This window comes from Osmerus eperlanus, chromosome 8, assembly GCF_963692335.1.
Source record: "Osmerus eperlanus chromosome 8, fOsmEpe2.1, whole genome shotgun sequence".
NCBI classification, from domain to species: Eukaryota; Metazoa; Chordata; class Actinopteri; order Osmeriformes; family Osmeridae; genus Osmerus; species Osmerus eperlanus.
The window spans coordinates 12,971,200-12,991,288 of NC_085025.1; the positions used below are offsets into that span (position 1 = coordinate 12,971,200).

Below are 20,089 nucleotides of genomic sequence, written 5' to 3' on the forward strand. Positions count from 1 at the left end.
TAGAAGGAGACGATTTAAAGTAGAATATGCTGTTGTTTTTTGCCCTAAAATGCTGATTGAGATTCATGATTAAAGTTTTGTACGGTTATACAGTCGGTGATTGTATAACTGCCATCGGAAACTTTTCAAGTAAGGTCACTAATAGATAGCCAAAAAACTGATTGAGTAGCACCGTTTACTTAAATATCTGTGGTATTTGGACAGCATTCCAAGCCAATCAAATAGTTGTCTTTGTTCTTCCATTCCTATTACAACATTGAATCTAAATATAGCAGAGGGGAAAGATAGGCCCTAGAGAAGCATGACAAGACAATACAGGCCCGTAGCCTAGTGGAAGGGGGGGGCGATTTCTTCCCAAAAGTGGACCTTTTTGCAGTTTTCTTCCCCTATCTACGGGCCTGCACAAACAAGTGTTTTGGAAGGTTTCACTAATGGTATTGCTGAAAACAAATGCATCACTTCATGCTCTTATGGATTGCAGATTCGAGTTTCATCCTATTCAGAGATGCCTTTCCTTGACCTTTTTGAACATTTCCCAGATTTGAGGGGTATTTATAGTAGTGAACATGAATAAATGAGGTTTTTTTGCTGATATTATTCACATACTGTGAAATATTTGTCTATAGAATTTTCAGCCTTTGTATCATAAATAATAAGGAAATACCGACGTTATGAACGATGCAAACACTGTAGCATTCTAAATCATGCAACAACATCTAGCCTTTTTTAATGGCAACATTGTCAATGAAGGCTACCAAGTTGAAAACTAGATAAATATGTATTATTAATTTCATTTATTAGGTTTAATTGTTTGAAAAAAAATATTACAAAATTGATTTTTACGGTTGCAACATAGAAGCGTATCAAACTGGAGCCTTTCAAAATAAACCGACTGTGTGCCAGCTAGCTGACAAAATGTGTGCCACGTTACAATACACTGTAAAGCATTATCCTACGAAAGAAAAGTGTTCGTGAAAAACATCAATATTATAATAGCCAAACTAGCCCAAACCAAGCAACAGAATCTTACACTCTGACCTTCCTATTCTGCCCATCAAGGCCACACAACTGACCCGTCTTCCTGCTTTGCACATGTCATCATTGCTCATCAGCATCTTGATCACTGAGGACGAATGGATCGCCTGCGTCCACCATACATCTCCCCGGGCCTCAGACGTGACAGAGGGGGTTGATGGGGTAGTGAACCACGGCACCCTCCCTGCCAGGCCCACCTTGACCCCCCCCCCCCCCGCCACCCCCCCCCCCCCCCCCCCCCGCCCTGACCTCGCCATCCCGGGGGCCTCTGGCCTCGCTGCTGACGGCTGAGTTATTACCATAATTACCCAGGAGGCATTGCAGGAAGGCCAACATGGCAGAGGGCGCCCATGTTTAACTGAATATTTGGGTGTTTTATCGCCTTAACTCAAGTCTCGGGGGCAGGCGAGAGAGGGCCTCTGTGATAAGAAAACCACTCATGTGAGAAATGAAAGGAACCATTTTCCCAGACGGATAGAACAGAGGGTGAAATATATTGTTAATTCAAGAATGGCTAATGCACATATGTCATGCATTCTTTGGGACAAGGTGTAAATACACTCATATATTTCTATACTGTCAAAAGTTGAATCCAATTGGTGGGTCAGTAACAGAACGACAGATTTACAGTCGGCACACAAAACAAAAGGCCACAGACCGAATACGTTTCCTCATCTATCAAAGTGATACTACAGCAACCCATGTAAAAAAAAAAAAAACTTATATTCTCTTCTGGTTTTTCTTTCCCTCTACTGCCCTTGCCCCCTCCCTTTCTTTCCTCGTCATCCCTCTCTAAGTTGCCATGTTGCGGTAGCCAGGAGGCCATAAATATTCATATACGTGGAGAGTGAGAGGTACAGGCCGTTCTGCTGGACATGGGGCAGAAAGGTCATGGGGCCTCAGTCCAGCCAAGCATCAAAAGGAGACGGAGAAAGAGACAGACAAAGAAAGGTAAGAAAAACAGAAGAACAGAAACCATGACAAGAAGAAAGAGAGTTCAAGATAAAACAAGTGGAGGGCTCAAGCCAGAGGGGTGTTAGTGTGTTGTATCAGATTTTACAGGAGAGCCAAAACACATTTTGCCCGAAGCCCCACTTTAACTGTTACGCATTCGAGTTCTCTTGATTACAACCTATGGGTCATCATTTCAATTGTCTCCTTTTGGCACTGAAAATATCTTACAAAGATTTTCCATTTGATATATAATACTCATGTTCACCCAACATGGTACTTTAGCTCCCTAGCCCTTTCAACACACTGTATACCATTACCCTCCTAAAAAGTAGTGTCAAGTGAAATAGCTCTCCTCCTCAGTGATCAAAGACTCTGATGAGCTATGATGAAGCATGTGAAGGATACAAGGAAATGACAGAGAGAGAGGGGGGGGGGCTCAAAAACATCTCCCCGCCATTCTCAAAGCAAGCTTGAACCACCCAAATCCATCTCGTACATTCACTGAACAGTAAACGGACACATTACCCCACACGCAAAGACACACCCCACCCTTCAGGGTCAGTTGTGCACTGTCCCGATCTCATTCCCACTACAGACACGCTGCTCCTTACTGTACCTATCAGGCGCGTCTAGAATGGCATGTAGCCGCGCGCACCCTTGTCTTATTATGCAGGTCCATCTGTGTGGGGTCAAAGGTCACAACGAGGCCTGGCAGGGGCCACAGGTGCACAGATGAGAACAGTGGGAGCTCTGTTTAATTTGGCTAAGCGCTACAGGACATGCCGCACCCCTGTACCCAGGAAGGACGAGCTGAACTTTTCACTCGACGCCTCCTCATTTCCTCGAAAATATAACAGGAAGAATAGGTGGAAAAAGGGGCATCAAAATGATCGCTTTCAAGGGGAAATATGTCAGGTCCTGACAGAGTGAGATGGTTTGTTTTGACACGAAATTGCTGTTCTTTGTGGTTGACGGGATTTCTTTTCGAGATTGTAAACCACTGGAGTAAGCATGTTCATGCGCACACTTCCTTTCTGTGATGCCCAGGCATAAACAAACAGACACAGAGACAAACACGCACACAGACAAATACACACACACACACACACACACACACACACAGATGGGAATAATGAGAGGAGACGTCTGTGTCAGTGGTCTGAGTGGTGTGTGTAATGGTGTGAGGGTGTGAGGGAGAAAATCCCTCCTCTGGCATGGGCTAGCTTCCTGTCTAGACTCTGAATGAGGAGGCCAGTAGTGTGCCTTGCTGCAACCTGGCCAACTCTCTGTTTGTGCGCGCGTCTGTGTGTGCGTGCGTGCGCGTGTACTAAATGTCTTCCTGTCGGCGTGAGCATTACTGTGTGTGCTGCAAGGTGTGTTTGTGTTATGTGTGTGTGTGTGTGTCCAACTTTTGTAATCTGGCCAACAGTGTGTGGCAGAGGGGTCCAACCATACCAAAAAGGAAACATCTAAGCTCACCACAAACTGTCTGTTTTTAATCATGCCTTGCCGCCACCCCCCCCAAAAAAGTTTATCTGATTCTCTTTGCTGACACTTTCGGTGTGGTGCCTGCCAGCACTGCCCTGCTCCAAACTCCCACTCCCTTAATATCCTGCGAACTCTGACTCCACTTGTGGCTCCTACGGGAAAACAAGGGGTCTATAGCAATAGGAATCGTAAACTGGCCTGATGTGGTCATTCTGGAATGCTGTATGGACCCAGAGAAAGGTGGACAGCGTACAAGAAGGAAGAAAGCCCTAATGGAATACCTTGTTTTTCTGCATAACTTTCCAAAAAAGCTCCTTGCCGAATGACAAGGATGGATTGAGTTGCTGCATTAAATGAAAGCAGTGCACTTATGAGCTCATAACCAAGACAGAACTAAGACATCATCTATGAAAAGTGCGGGAAATGATGTCATGGCGTACACTCTCCATGATGCAATGTGATGAATGCTAAAACGGGTACTTATATACCTCAGAGTTACCAAAGAATGTTTTTTGACAGTTTGGCTCATCACTCGGTTCACCAAAAAAAAAAATATAATGAACTGTGTCTTTAGCTCATATTAGCAAATTGCTAATAAGATGTACCATACGCCTCTACTTCGACCAATGCTGGTGGAGCCGCTCTTTCATATTCATGTGGGCCCCAATGACACATTGTCCTCTGTTTTCCAGAATCCCCTAGCTCAGCAGATACTGCCCCACCCCCCTCCCTTTGGACAAAGATGCAAAGTGAACCTCCCTCACCCCGGTGACATCGTAGACTACGGCACAAAACGCCATCTTATGGGACAGAGTCATAAGCCAGGACTGCCAAAAGGCACAGCCAAAAAATCAAAGAGACCGTGGATGAGGTGACTAGAGAAGAAGAGCCTGCAGCCTCCCCTTCTGGAGGCTAACAGGTAACCAGGTCGCAGGTAGAGTTTGGTGACGTTTATAGGAATGCATGAACACATTTGACATACAAGAATCACTCGAATGCACAGTTACACAATGTGTTGATGAAATTCATTCATATCACTTCAGTTGGGGTGTCCCAGAGGCTGACCAGGTAAGGCGTACCACATGTGTACCACACGCCAACTCTTCGCTCTGGGTTTGATTCTGGCTTGGGCGGTTTCCGCATGTCTTCCCCTCTGCCCCTTATTTCCCATCTATCTATGCTGAAAAAAAGGCCCAAAATATATCAATATATATATATTATTATACATATATACAGGGGCGTAGCCACGTGTTGGCCAGGGGGGGCCACGCAGCTAACAGCAAACCACTGGATACCGTTAGAAAACTGCTGCTCTGAGTAATGCAGTGTGTGAGTTTTAAAATAGTAGTTTTTGACAATCAAGTGCCACCCCAAATAAAAGACTGGCCAGAGCTGGACCCCCCAGAAATAATGTCCTGGCTATGCCCCTGCATATATAAGAGCTACAATGAATGTGTTCTGTTGTCAGTTAGTCCTTTCTGATTGTTTGCTCATATCCAGGGGGTTGACACAAGGAGCACTCATCCCGACCCCACTACACCCTCTTTACAGTGTACATATTTACAGATGGACTTTTTGAATTCAGACATCCGCTGACTCAAGCCCTTCGCCGTAGTACACCTGTCGAGCATGACTTCACCCTCAGTCATCGTCTGGTCTTCCTACCAGTTCTTCCCTGCGTTACAAAAGATGTGCGCGTGGTGAACCCATCGAATGAGTCATCGGAGGTAATGTAGCCATGACGTCCACATCTCGCACTCCCTCGTGACGGCTCAGCGTGAGGTTTTAGGAGCCTCCTGTTAGCATTCCATCCCCAAATATGAATCATTTGCTTGTTATTCCTGAGACAGGCAGACTTAACTGTGTTGGCCTGTCAGCGTTTTCCTTGGTTTGGCAGAGTATCTGCGTTTGTATGACTGTCTGTCTAGTCAGACTGGGGAGGCTCGAGGGGCTCGGGCGGGGGTTTTGTCTCCAATATCACTGAAGTAAGACGAGGTCTGCCATGGAAATAAAGAAGGAATTATATGCCGTCTATATCGTGCGGCACCCTTTTCGTTGGTGGCATGGAGTATTCATCCATATGTCCTTGTGGGTGGGGTATCGGTTTTTACTGCCACATACAAGTTGGCAACTAGGCCCATTTTGAAGCTTCGGTACTGTTGTTGAATGAAGAATTTCAGAGGGTCTCTCAATTCAATATGTTACTTCAGGATTACGTTAATACAGTATTATGTTTTACTCAAAACTTTGTAAACATGCTTTCCACAACGCCATGATGAATATTATGCAAAATATCATTATTTCATGGGTAAGACCTTGATCATTTAGATCTGGCCTCGACTCAATTGAGATTAATGTGTGAATTTGTCACTCGATTGTATTCACCACATTTCAGTGTAATGTGCTGTAGACAGGAAGTTTGCCCAAGAGTGATTCCCTCAACCAGTGGCAATGTTCTCACTGGGAGAAGTTCTGAGTAAGAGTAGACTTCGATGATGATGTCTGGGAGTCCCGTGACAGATTGGCGAGCGCACGTGTGTGTGTGTGTCTTCCATTTCACATTATTCCTCCATGTGACCGTTACAAAGGAATATCATGACATCACCCCTGTGCTCCTGCCAGAGATGCTTGGGAACGGTTACTCACTTGATGCTTACCACATGCACATGCGTACACACACACACACACACTCAACGTACATACCCATTCACATTCAAGGAGACAATCCCTTGAAACGGATTCCAACAGACATTGACAAGACTGACAGACATCCACGTCTGAGATAAGCGAGCTGCTAAACAGATCAGAGCCCTCTAACCAGGGCCTTGGTGGCAGCTCTGTCTCGTATTCGAAAGATCCGCGAGAGCCAGCGATGATGATGACCATGATGAGCTTAACACATGGACCTGCTGCCTGCTCCTCTGTCTGCTCTGGCTACTGCTCGGGTGCCGAGGTTTCTCATATTCAGACAGAAGTTGACGACCGAGGAGCCAGGACCTTCAAACACCATAGAAGGTGATGAAAGCTTACTAATTACTGTTGTTCATCAACTCGACAGGCCCATTTTCGAAGAGGCAGTAGATGAGAGCTGCCTTCACTTCTTTTGTGTGGAAACAGCTAAATTCAATATTTCAGTTGGCTCCACCACTATATAAATCATATCAATGAGGCATTCCAATGAAAGGCCAAATGATAAGAATATACTGGTATGGTATGATAAAAAGGTTGGGTAGTGTAGAGTAGGGATCACTTGGGGATTTGCAGACATACAATAAAAAAACATACAATACTTTTGAAAACAGCTATCCGTGGACTGTCATTTCATGATACCTTTAGAGGGGAAAGTACGCGTGTATTGTTTGTTGAGGAGCATCACCTACTGGTTCAGTGGAGAACTGCCAACTTCATTACATTGGCCAATGAGGTTGAGAGAGCACCTGAGCCAATAGGAGCAGACATCTGGTTTTGAAAGCGCTGGTCTTTTTCCTCCCAGTATCTGGTGTGAAGAAGTTCATTACTTGAAGACCCGCAGAAGTAACATCAAGCAGAAAGATCCAGAACCCATGTCCTTGTTCAAGTAGCCTGGAGAGAGAGAAGGATTAAGACCAATTGATCACTAACTTCTTTTTAGATTATACACACGAATAACAAATATGGCTTCAACATCAGCATTGATGTCTCTGAAAATTACATTAGATAATGTTATTAGAAAATGTGAACGTGGATGTGATCAATCTGCGGCCTTTCAATCCTTAGACTGAATACTAAGACTTAATAATACTGTAATAATTTCATAAAGCATTATGTCATATTTTGCACAAGAAACCATTGCCTAAATGGTTCAAAAAGTGGTATTCAAAAGATGGACCTGTTGAAGCAAAAGGTACAGTATTCAAGCATCTCGCGAGTCATATCTCAGTAAACTGTGAGATCTAACATTTCTCCAAATCTTTTCTAAACTAACAAAACATCATAAACAGTGAAAAACTACAGAGGATAGCATATTGTCCCTCGGGGGGGAAAACTGGACAAAGGTCATCCTCACAAAGTCACAGTCCAAGCTACAGAAACAAACAACAGCAAGTGACCTTCACTCACAATCTCAACAAATCAAATATGCCTCGTTGTTGCTGTCACTGCCTTCCCAAGTTACCCCTAGAAACAAAGACTGAAAAATTGGAAATGGCCGTCAGTGGTGCAAGAAAGTGTGCCACGGGGAGTGTGGGAAACTCATTGAAGGATGCCAGGGATCGGGTGCATGACCTAAAATAGCTCTGCAGGGGAAGAAACCATCTAATTCCCGCTCATTCTTTGGTTCTACAAATAGTCTGTGGCCCTGTTTTTGGGCTGAGATCACTCAGTTGAGCCCGACCTACCAAGGCCATCTTATGAATGAAGACATTCCAGCGAGTACTTGGAGCAACTCGAAAGGAAACAAGTTCAAAAACGATAAATAAAAGAACCGTTCCCATTACCCAAAATGGGTCCGTGGAGAACAAAAGATTCCAAGAGGGAATGATGATGACCACCCTGAAACCCAAGGATGAAATGGTGGTTTCATTACTTCTCCATTGTCTCAGACACAAAAACAAACTGTAAAGCACTATGTATTCACACTACAACATCCACTGTGTTAGTTTGCAATATCCACTGGAATCGTAGCGACACTGGATTTGAAACTTTCTTCTTCCAGACAACCACGTCAACTAAGTGGGGCAGGGAAGAAAAACAGGGGATCAATGAATTGGTATCAGATGTAGTGTATGTGCTTCACTGTACACAAATAGTCCTTTGATGCAGAGAAATCAATCCTGTCTCACTTTTCCCAGATACCTCCCAACAGGAAGGAGATGAGGCAACACTTTTGTAGTGTGAGAAAGAGGGAAGGGCAGAAAAAAACAAGAGTGCCTCATGAAAATTCTCACTTTTGCGCCTACCTTCTTGAAACTTTAGCCATCTCCAGGGAGACAGTAGGATCAATCAGTGAACCAAAAGTCCATTATTTTGTGAAGGAACTTGTTGGATATGTTATTGTATTGTACAGGCGTTGCTCCTGTGCTATGCTATAGATGGATGCATGTGTTACTTAGATAATGTAAATAAAGTAATCTCATTGCCATTCAACATTCAAAACGTAAGAGTAAGTGCTACATGTGAAAATGTAACGATGGTCAGACTCAAAGATGATTAACATTGAATGGACTGAAGACCAAAACCTGTAACAGGAAAATCCCAAACTGCACTTCAGTATTTCCTATGCAGGAAAAGTTATTTGACAAATATTTACCTTATTTGGGTATTTTAAATCTTCGATATTGTGCATACCAGTGGAAATTACCATAACTAGCAAAATAGATGCTACTTGCTCTAGACCTTTGAACTTTGGGGTCTGAGAAATGTGACCAAACGGTAAGCGCATTCTAGGAATAGAGATCGAGGAGGACCATTTTTTATTTTTTTACAGAAAAAAGGCAAATAATTATAACTTGAAAGTCCTGTGAATAGACCTTCCTCCATGGCAGAAAAATGCATTTTATGTGAATTGTGGGTTGCAGAGGGCACGGGAAAACCTTACTTGACAAAAAACTCTATAGAGTTTCATTTGAAACTCTATAGAGTATGATATAGGAAGTTAGGGGTACTTTTGTTGAGTTCAGCTATTTTATGAAAATGTCCATTCTAATGTGGCAGTAGTACAAAACGAACAAGGGAGTTAGTGTTCACAAACGTTGCAATTTTGCAATTTTTTATAGAAAGGGTAGTAACTCCTTCCTGTTAAATCACATGTTGTAAAGACAGGGGCCTCATGTATAAACGTTGAGTACGCACGAAAAGCTTTCGTACGCTGGTTCACACACGGTGTGATGTATACAAATTATCTTGACGTGAGAATGTGCTGATCGTCCGCAAAGTCTTGTCTGGCTCTGTAACGTGGCGAATTCTAACTGAAAAGTGCGAAACCCACCAAACATAAATAAATAAAAAAAAACGTTTCCACTACCGTTACTGTCATACGTCTATAACGTTCACTATTCAAAAAACATACAAGTAAAAGTTTGATCATTATGTGGATGATCACATCAAAATGCCAAAACCCAAACGGAAAATGCTATATACTGTTTAATCCGCCACCACTTAATAACTTCTGTTAAACTTGAGGGTGTCATTCAAACGAACGTTTCTTCTTAATTTCGAGTTTTACATCGGACCATTTCTTCATAATTTCTGCCATGGTCCGGTTCTCCGAACCCACAGCATTTACGGCCCTATAATGATAATAATAATAATTGTATTTGTAATGCACATGATATTACCTAAAGTGCTACAGGTTAAAAACAAGAAAGGGCGCAAATAGTGACAGTTTTCCACTCCGCCGACTTTCTTTTGTTGCTAATACAATGTTGACACATTTTCTCGCCTCCACCTCTGTTGTTAGAACCTTGATCTCACAGTCTGTGACATTTTTCTTTTTTGCTTAGCCATTTTAATTCAGACAAAGAAATGACCTCAAGAGCGCATTTATAGTTCATCTGCATATTCATTTATAGGAGGAGGCAAGGCGGGGTCAGTGGCTCGTTCACGTGCGGTCAATCTCACGTTGATTGTGATTTATAAAGGAAAAGTGCGCAGGACCTGGCGTAAGACCGTTTTTTTTATACACGTGAATGTTTCTGTGCGTAGGTACTTTTCAAGTTTTGGCCGCACGCCATCTTCTGGTATGAAAGCTGCGCAATCTTTTATACACGAGGCCCCTGGTCTCTGAATAAAAATAGATACAACATTTTTTTTCAATAGATACAAACATTTTTGGGGGGGGTTATAATCCCCCCCAAAAATGTTTGTCAAAAAAAGTCTCAAGAAGCCTAGACTTGATTCATTTGGAATGTGTGTACAAACCACATAAAAAGTCAATGTTTGCCAAATTGCTGGGGAGTTTGCAAGATATGAGGAAGATAGTATTACATTTGTGAACTGCTGTCCTTGAAGAGATGGGAGTCAAGGCTAGTGAACGAGCAGTAAGTAAGAGCTCTTGAGAGCTCTAGGGAGTGAAATGCTAATAAATTGCCTAGCTACTGAGATTGTAGCCAAAGCGTTTTAAAGTTCAAAGCAAAAATGCAATTCCATATCTATTTTAGACGGTGTGTGTGTGTGTGTGTGTGTGTGTGTGTGTGTGTGTGTGTGTGTGTGTGTGTGTGTGTGTGTGTGTGTGTGTGTGTGTGTGTGTGTGTGTGTGTGTGGAGGGGGGAGGGGGGGCGCACAGTACAACAACAGCACTCCGTATGAACCGTATGTTCTACAAGATCTAGTATATTCCACTAGGGGGAGTGCTACCATCTTTCACTGTGAGACCTTGTAGAACAGATTGTGGTACCCAAAGTATTAGTAAGTCTGTGAAAGCTAGTCATGTATTGTCTGTGCTCACAAATGAACATAACCCCAATTAGAATTTTCCAGTAAAAACTTAACCACATCATATTATTATTAATCAATAGCATCTGAAATAAAATAATTATTAATACATAAATACATAAATACAAAAAATGAATATACAAAATCATTCAGTTGCATATTGGGTATACTCGTTTTAGAATAGTCAGTGTTTTGGATTAGTATGGCCAACAGTGTACAAAAAAAAGAAAAAATAGAAAGAAAAAAAACTTTGCCTGCAGAATCATGTTGATAATACGATAACCTGCGGTCCCTCCTCCATCAAACGTCACAACTCTGTATAAAATAAACGTGAGCCTATACTGAATGTGCGCATAATTCGGCAACGTGACAGTTAGACAAAGGGTACTAAGGGAGATTGTGGAGTACAGATCAAGTGGCAAGCATTTGTTTCAGGAAAAAATGAAATAGGCTAAATAATGGCAAGTTGTGAAACGACTTGGAATGCAAACGAAAAGTACTAAACTGTTTTTAGAATTCGACCAGCGTTAAGATGGAGATTGAGCTGCATACTCTTTTTAAAAGCACCGGGTTTTCATTCGTGCGGAATTGCTAAGAAAATAATGACTAATGAGCAAATATGCAGCTGGAATTCTGAAGACAATAGAACAAAAAGGAATTGCCACAAGAAAGGAATAATTGGAAATTGGAAGACAAAATACAACGGAAACTGCTATCAAGTTTGCTAAACAGACAAACTAATTTGGATGATATTCACCTGTGAAGACATTCATTGAATGAACATACCAAATGCAGACAGAAATATGTATTTGGGAAAGGTTTTACTGTTTGTTCTTCTCATAAATTGCGCAACTTTGAGTTTCTCTTTATCTACATGTGCCACAGTGGATATTGACCATGTGAAAAGGAAGAGGGTCGAGGCAATACGGGGACAAATTCTGAGCAAACTCCGACTGACCAGTCCGCCACACTCTCTTGGACCAAGTCAAATCCCCTATCAAATACAAGCCTTGTATAACAGCACGAGGGAGCTACTTGAGGAGCTGCGAAGAGACCGGCAGCAAAGTTGCGGCCAAGACAACACAGAGACCGAGTACTATGCCAAAGAAATATATAAATTCAGCATGGTCCAAGGACCACCAGAAAACAGTAAGTTATTAAAAACTACTAGTTTACAGTCTAACGCGGAAAACAACTGTGGCACAGGTTGGCGTTGCATTACGCGCGAGATTAGTGAATGGAAAGCGCGTCAATTAGTTATTTTAGCTCATCTAGCTATATTATGTTTAAAATAATTTCATAATAGGTATATTAATGATATCATAATGAAAATTCATATTTTAGTAATATTTTTCTATTGCACAGGCAAGGTATACTGCTGTATTACAATTAGTGAGGACACATGGATCTCTATCTTAAAGAGAGTGCTATCAATAGACCTCAAGCAATGGCGAGAGACTGGGTTCGAGAGCAGAAATGAATTCAGCAGAAAGGTGTTCATTTCAGAAAAGAGGGAATGTCTACACATTCAGACCTCGGAGGTTGCTCATAACCAACCTGTTGCAATCCAGGACCAGTGTTTTGTGGAAACTCACTCAAACTCCTCCTCCATCATTGTCTTTTTGCCTAGATACTGTATTCATTTTTCATTGCAGTCAGACCCAAAGAAGAGGAACGCCTTCCCAGGCTGATTGGGAATTACTTCAAAAGGAGGAAAAGGGAAAAGTTGATAAGTGGACAGGGAAAGTTATCAGATTAAGGACCTTCCCTTAGGTTAGCTAGAAGCTAGAGATATCCCCCCTCCCCCCTTGTGTCTGTCTAAGGAGAGGCTGTCCCCCTCCCCTCCCTTCTGGAAAGACAGAGGTATTACATTAGAGCTTAGGTTAAGCATTCATTCCCAGACACAGAAAGCCCAACTTTTTTCCAACAATATGACCTTCCATCATCCTTCCCCATTATAGGTCAACGATCAGTGCTGATTAGCCATCACCATGATTGTCTTACAAGGTGGTTCACATTTATGGTCACAACTACAGGACATGTTTAAAAAACAAAAATCACCTTTCCTCAGGATCTTTATAATGAGTGTGCTTATGCCTTTGGCATTTTTATTGGCACCATTCAAATGGCACTCACTGCTTTACTGTCAAAGCCAAACCTCAAATATGCACCATAAAAACACTGTGAATTGAATTGAAATGGCCATTAACAGTCCTACCCTGGAAATGGTCCTAAAACTACTGTTGAAATACTTGGTAAATAGACTTAAACATGGTATGAAATATGTGTAAGGCCTCTCTGCTATAGACACATGTCAGTACTTTCAGGGGAATGCATGATGTAGTCTGAGTCACATTTTCTGAGGATCAACTCTTGGTGTGCGTAAGAATGGTGTCGAGGCCCTGGACTAAGCCGGGAACATTGCATCATTGTCCCTTTGACATTAACAGGTGTTTCACACAAGACACCCGCTTCCCCTCCCCAGTTCCGTTTTGGTTCATATCAAGTGCTCCTCACAAAAGTAATACTAAGTATAACAGATTAGCTTGAGGAATAGTACCCATTGAGGGCAAAGGTCACACTATAGTCAAATGATCCTGTCACTGGTTTACTTAATCTTAATCCCTCACAATAAACAGAGTTTCTCATAAAATTCTTGCAATTCAAATGTTATGTTTTTTTTTTATATTCAGTTTTCTTTAAAGAGCTCTCTTTGAATACTTTCATACTCTCAGACTTGGCATGGTGGACATGCATTAGAATTGTCAATAGCCTTATGCATATCCAGCCCATTGAAACTGGCTAATGAGTTTTGCATACACTGCTTTTTGGAAGCAGTGAGCATCGCAAATAATTTGAACGTTCGCTCTGCTGGTTCCCCTTTCCTCTGGCTGGCCGGCCTACAGATTGAACATTTACCTCTGAGGAAAAGCAAAACTCTTCAAGTGACTTCCAAGAGGACTGGCACTCAAGTATGGTTTTGTCTTTAAACCTGAGAGCTATAATGGCATGGCGCAGACTATAAAATACACAGGTTTCACAGAATGGTGCCAAATATTTATCTGCTGTAATTTTAGAGGAAGGAAAAAGTTAAAATAATATCCTATTTAACAGAGACAAGGTGTCTCTATGTCAAAGGAGTAGAACAACCATAGGACCAAGGCTCCTGGATTGTGTACATTACAAGGAAATATATTTTCCTCATCCTCTGTGCTTTCTCCTTGACCCACTCTATTCAAAGCATTTGGCCGTTCGCCAAAGCACTAATAGGGGAGTTTTGAAAGACAGCGAGAAACGGACTAAACTAGCATCCTGTTTTTGTATAGCAGAGGATCCATTTGGATGGACATAGTCCATTAGATACCAGTGGCTGACAAGGGCTTGGCCACCTGTAGGTGATGCACCTCGAGGTGAAAGGTTCAGAAGTCTGGCGAAGTAGGATCAGTTTTGACTTGGAGCCGGTGACATCATGGTGTGGGCAAACACATTAGCTTTGACAGTGTTGCTGAAAAGCATTAGGTAAAGTGTTGACCTTTGGCGGATCTGAGGCAGTCTCAGAAACCAGCTCAAAATCCTGACAGGTGCAAATGAAGCAGAAAGCCGAGAGGAAAGGTAAATTACTGTATTGGGAGATCGGACTTTTGGAAACCTGAAAAGTCTCCTTTTATAGAATTGTACATGTGTCTGGCATTTGCCAGGCATGGACTCAGTTCAGCGCGTGTGGAGAAGTCATCATGGTCAGAGGGGCTTGCTGGCTGTCTCTGGATAGTGGTCACTAGACCTGCGGAGGCTAGGCCGTTTGATATACAGGAATACCCGGGAGGTGAAGTCATTCTAAGACAAACAGGGACATTCATTTGCTTAGAAATTGTTCCCACTTAAGTCATAAAAGGGAATAATTCAGTAGCTCTCTGACTTCTACTGATAATCACATTACCACATTCCATGCCAGCCACCATGTACTGCATAGGAGGTCCATTGAGGAAAGTTGCCCCAGGGTACAGTAGTTCACTGTTAATGATTCACTTCGAAGCACACAATGTGGTGCCAGGAGATAAGTGATGTCCATTCATAGAAAAGCTCCCAGTGCAAGTAGTTACTGGAAGTGGAAGCTGGGTTGCTAGGTTAGGTCAGCAAAGGTTTCAAAATGAGGTATGTAGTTCTAGAACCTCCTTGAGCCCAGGCCAATAATTCTTGACCCTCAGTACATATTTAACACAATATCTAACGGTCAGACCCATTTTCGCACATTAATTGGAGTAAAGTTCAATTGTTTAGCAACAGAAATGAACATTCCACTGTCTACTATTTTTGAGCCTTGCTGTATTGCATTAAGGGGAAATTACACAAGACTCTTTGACAAAAAAACATTGGCTTTTGATTGTTGTTGTTCATGTCTATTTAGAGTCAGGTTTTAGGGGCTCCATTTTGCTTTTCACCCTCACTACAACCCCCTCTCCGAAGAAAGTGAAACCATAAACAAAAAGGGTGACTCCTTGACCATCCTTAGAAAGGAGGAAGAATAAAAAAGTGAACTAAAAACAAGACCTTTGGAGGCCCACCAAAAGCACAAACTCATTGATAAGCTCATGAAAGGGGGACAACGTCGCTTCCTGTATTTGTCCGAAAAGTATTGGTTTGAAACCTACCTCAAGCTTGATCTCCTCTCTTCCTATTACAGACGAGCTGCACTATTGTCCAAAGGGTATCACTTCCAAAGTGTTCCGCTTCAACGTCTCTGCCATGGAAAGAAACTCCACCAATCTGTTCCGGGCTGAGTTCCGTGTTCTGAGAGTACCCAACGCCAGCGCCAAGAGGAACGAACAGAGGGTTGAGCTCTACCAGGTGTGTAAAGGTACCGTTTCCATGTCCTTCTACCAACTAAAAAGAATGTGCTTCACACACATACCCTCAATCCCCCAAATTATTCTTTTGGAAAGCCAACTAATTAATAATTCTTTAAATCAACATCTGGCCCCTAGCTGACAAAGACCTTTAGGCAGGCTGGGAGTTTGATTCTGGATGCTGCTTCTTAAAGAGCCGAACCAGGAATTAACTGTAGTTTGTTTTACCATAATGACATTGACCAGAAATCTAGGCGCTTGCGTTCCACAACCCTATTTATTCAACCTCTAACTCAGGGCGGAAGCCAATGAAATCCAGCTTGTGGTCTCACGGTGGGCCACAGCCAGACCCAAACTCCAGGTCGTCAGTCCTGGAGAATGTTTTTGGGACCCCGACAGGGTAATGTTAGTGTCAGCAGCAGTGAGGGTAGAGTACAACTCTGGCATCACATGAGGGACAAAATTAAACATGGACAAATCTTGGTCGTCTGGTTATTCAGTCCCACTAGACCTCTCTATAAGATCACACTCAACCTGGGTTCATAAGGTTGTTATAAATGTGGGTTAGGTTGAATGATGACATTCTTTTGGTTTGAAAATGGTGGATGAGTGACACGTGAGCCCAGTCTACACAGAGTTTCTCATTAGACCACAATTAGAGCTACTTTTCCTCTATTGTTGTGCCTGAATGTAGGATTTTATTTCATTTGATTGTAATTTACAAATGACACCACAAAAGAACACCTGATAATTTTCTACAGACTTTAAGAGTCTGCTCTTGATTCTGCAATTACCTTTTGGGGCTATCGTACAACGATGTCTTCTTTTATTATTATGGAATACTATGGAATACTATGTCATTTTAGAAATATTGTGAGTAGTGTGGCTCATTTATCAGGAATGTAACTCCAATTTTGATAGCTCAACATTTCTCCAAAGGCCCGTTTCAGAAGCCTCTGTCTAAGTGCAGCTCTGTCAGCTGTATTGCTTCCACATATGACTCACCCGATGGGGATCTTACAGATTTTGAAGCCTAATGAGCACATTGCTAAGCAACGCTACATCGGAGCCAAGAATGTCCTGACCAAAGGCACTCCAGAATGGGTCTCCTTCGACGTGACAGAGACTGTGAGGGAGTGGCTGATGTACAGAGGTGAGGTCATCTGATCTGATCAGGCCCTTTTCCCAACCTCATATACGAGTAGTAAAGTAGCAAGATACTTCAGATGTATAAACAAATGTATTCATTGAGGGGGAGGGGTGTGTGTGTGGGGGGGGGTTACACATGGGACCTCTTGATATGCAGCCAAAGGCTGTACCACTGAGCAACACCCATCGCCCCATTTTGAGATTGTCTATAACAACTCGATTTCAGGAACAAACTTGGGACTGGAGATCAGCGTGCACTGTCCCTGTCACACCTTCAGCCCTAACGGTGACATCATCGACAATGTGAATGAGGTGCTGGAGGTCAAGTTTAAAGGTGAGGACAACGCCTTATTTCATTGTTTTTACCAACCTGTCCTCCTTTTTTTTGGATTGGTACTTTAAGGATTTAGGAAATGTCTTGAAATCAAGCTGAAAACTATTCACGAGGACTATTCCTTGACAACGTCATCAGGTCGGTGGAGCGACCTGATGCCTGGTCGCTGTGTGTTAGGATGTGGCTCAGGCCCGGAGCTTTTTCAGACTCTTCAGGAGAAGGCGTGTCTGACCCTTGACCTCACGTTGCAGGGGTGGAGGGGGAGTACGAGGACCAGAGCCGCTTGGACATGGGCCGTCTGAAGAAGCAGAAGGAGCAGTACCTCCCGCACCTCATCCTCATGATGATACCCCCTCATCGCCTGGACGCCCATTCCACACGCCGACGTAAACGAGCGCTCGACACCAACTACTGTTTCTCGTAAGGCTCGACTTTCAAAGTGACGGAAGGCTGCTCATCTATAGATAAATGTGTTCTAGATGCAGTGAATGAGAATGTTTTAAGCTGTGGAACCGGCGCCCAGTATTTGACAGCTCAAGGTTAGATGGATATTCTCTAATACCGTCATTAGGTGACTGCAAAGTTCTTGACCTAGTTCTTCATACTCTTCTCACAGCAACGTTGAGGAGAACTGCTGCGTTCGTAGACTCTACATCGATTTCCGCCATGACCTAGACTGGAAGTGGATCCACGAGCCTAAGGGTTACTATGCCAACTACTGCTCCGGGCCATGCCCTTACCTGAGGAGCTCTGATACCACACACAGCACGGTGAGAAAACGTCCTCTGGCTAGCTAACTGGTAGCCTGATTTGGTGGGTACTAGAGCTACTCCTCCAGAGAAACTTCTGGAACAAGCTTTCCACTAAAGTACCCAAACAGTATATGTATATTTTTTTGTAATCTGACATATGTTATTGGGGGATTTAGCCTAGGTGTTAAATGTACAATGATATGTCCCTTAAATATTGTTAGTACTCCATACAGTAATGCTAAAGTACTCCGTTCTGATCAGAGCTAATGTGCTCCTGCCTCCCTGTCCCCCTGCAGCTGCTGAGCCTATACAACACTCTGAACCCAGAGGCCTCCGCCTCCCCATGCTGTGTCCCTCAAGACCTCGAGCCCCTCACCATCCTCTACTACTCTGGTCGCACCCCCAAGGTGGAGCAACTCTCCAACATGATCGTCAAGTCTTGCAAGTGCAGCTGAGAAGGCCCGAAGAAGCCAGGTAGTCCATTTGGTCTAATAGTCCCACCTCTTGAGAGGCTACATCTACATGCCGGTTCATTTCTATACTTCAATGGACATTGGGGCCTCGTTGGCCAAGGTCTAAACACCACTTCCGAATCCCCATCCCTGTGTGAGTTAATCTTGCAGTGTTTGACCATGGGGGACCTTTGTTTTCCTTGTTTATGTTTGGTCAGTTAAATATGCCAGGTAGTATTGCTGTACATTTTGTTGGACTGTCTTTGGTTCTCCTTTTTATAGACATTGGTGGGCATTATCAGCGAATACAAAGCAGAAAGGACCGATTTGCTGCCGTGTCCAAAGACATAGCTGTGGTCAGGAAAGCGAGGACTGAGAGAATGCCTGTCGGATTTGCAATGGAAAGTGAGCGAGCGAAAAAGGTTGAGCCAAACTGTTTTTGTGGCCATAGCAGCCTTGACAATTTTTGACAATCAGAACGGTCAACAGAGAGAACATTTCTGCATAATGGAGAGGATTCAACGTGCCAGCCATTAGCACACCTCAACACTAACGTTCACTGGAAGATTTCATCCCTGACGGCTTCAAATGATCTTTTGGGACATCATACAATATGCTGGAAACAACTCGTTGTGCAACTCGTTTTTGGTGACATTTCTTTGACGTTAATGGCTGATGTGCTTTGTTATGCAACGGATGTCAAGTGGTGATTGTTTCACTACCTGAGAGAACATTAATGCAGTATGTGTTTCATTATTATCCATGGAAACTCTTTTATATTAAACTGTGGTCATTGATTTCCTTATGAGTTTTGGAAGATACTGTGTGTTCGAGCACAAGGTTTTAAATTCAGTTTATCAGACATTTTCCATTTCATTGGGGAAACGTAAATGATTCCGTTGTGACAAAAATTGACAAAAAAGAATGCTCAAATGGACATAAGCTCCATCAACCAGTGACAAAAGACTGCATTTAGATATCACCTTTTGGGTTTATTTTGTGTCAACAACAAGACCAAATAGTCATCAAAACATCATTGGACTACTAAGTACTGCAATTATTGATACAACACGTTGACCACTTGGTTCGTCTCCCACAATTCCACAGGCACAGGATCTAGATCCATAGCCTCTCCTCACCGCCTCACCTGTCGGTCCATGCTTGTGACAGCTGACAGACGGACCCCACATCCTACTCCAGTGCCTGTGCTGCTAAACAGAACACTCTTTCATTTGCTCTCCTCTTCATCTTTTTGTCATAGTTCTCTTTTACGGTGCTAGTCCGGATGAAGCTGGACGAAGTATAGAGGGGGGGGGGGGGGGTCACAACCAGCACAGTCTGGGGAAGGCGTGGGGGATCGGTGAAATTAAGTCCATGATAGAGTAACGTGGGTTCTTACAGCTCGAAAACTTTGTGAAGTCTACAAAAATATGAATCGGTTTCACAAGCTAGCGGCCTAGTCTACCTCGTCCCACCTGAGTTCCATCTTAACAACGCACACGCAGCAGCCCTTTCTTTCTTTCACACAGTAATAAATATACCTTTGGCTCTGTTCTCGAGTCGTGCTCCCTGACTGCTTTTCCAAACCTGGCAATTGAGACTACAGACAATAGTGACGTAGTACAGTAGTTCTTTAGTACACAAAGTGTGAAAACCTTTTAATGGTTTTGT

General features: G+C 43.0%; 1 protein-coding gene across 1 annotated transcript; it reads left to right on the plus strand.

Moving 5' to 3' along the window:
• The first annotated feature begins 11,248 nt into the window (after positions 1 to 11,248).
• Positions 11,249 to 19,217, plus strand: LOC134025251 (transforming growth factor beta-3 proprotein-like). Its single transcript, XM_062468151.1, has 7 exons — positions 11,249 to 12,036; positions 15,569 to 15,732; positions 16,755 to 16,884; positions 17,107 to 17,214; positions 17,466 to 17,634; positions 17,831 to 17,984; positions 18,263 to 19,217. The coding sequence occupies exons 1-7, from the start codon at positions 11,664 to 11,666 to the stop codon at positions 18,419 to 18,421; spliced, it is 1,257 nt and encodes a 418-aa protein (XP_062324135.1). The 5' UTR covers positions 11,249 to 11,663; the 3' UTR covers positions 18,422 to 19,217.
• The last annotated feature ends 872 nt before the right edge of the window (positions 19,218 to 20,089 follow it).

Coding starts and splice junctions, on each gene's coding strand:
- LOC134025251 (XM_062468151.1), top strand. CDS start 11,664: ATGAACATACCAAATGCAGACAGAAATATGTATTTGGGAAAGGTTTTA. Junction 12,037..15,568: donor CCAAGGACCACCAGAAAACA/GTAAGTTATTAA, acceptor TTCCTATTACAG/ACGAGCTGCACTATTGTCCA. Junction 17,215..17,465: donor GCTGGAGGTCAAGTTTAAAG/GTGAGGACAACG, acceptor CTCACGTTGCAG/GGGTGGAGGGGGAGTACGAG.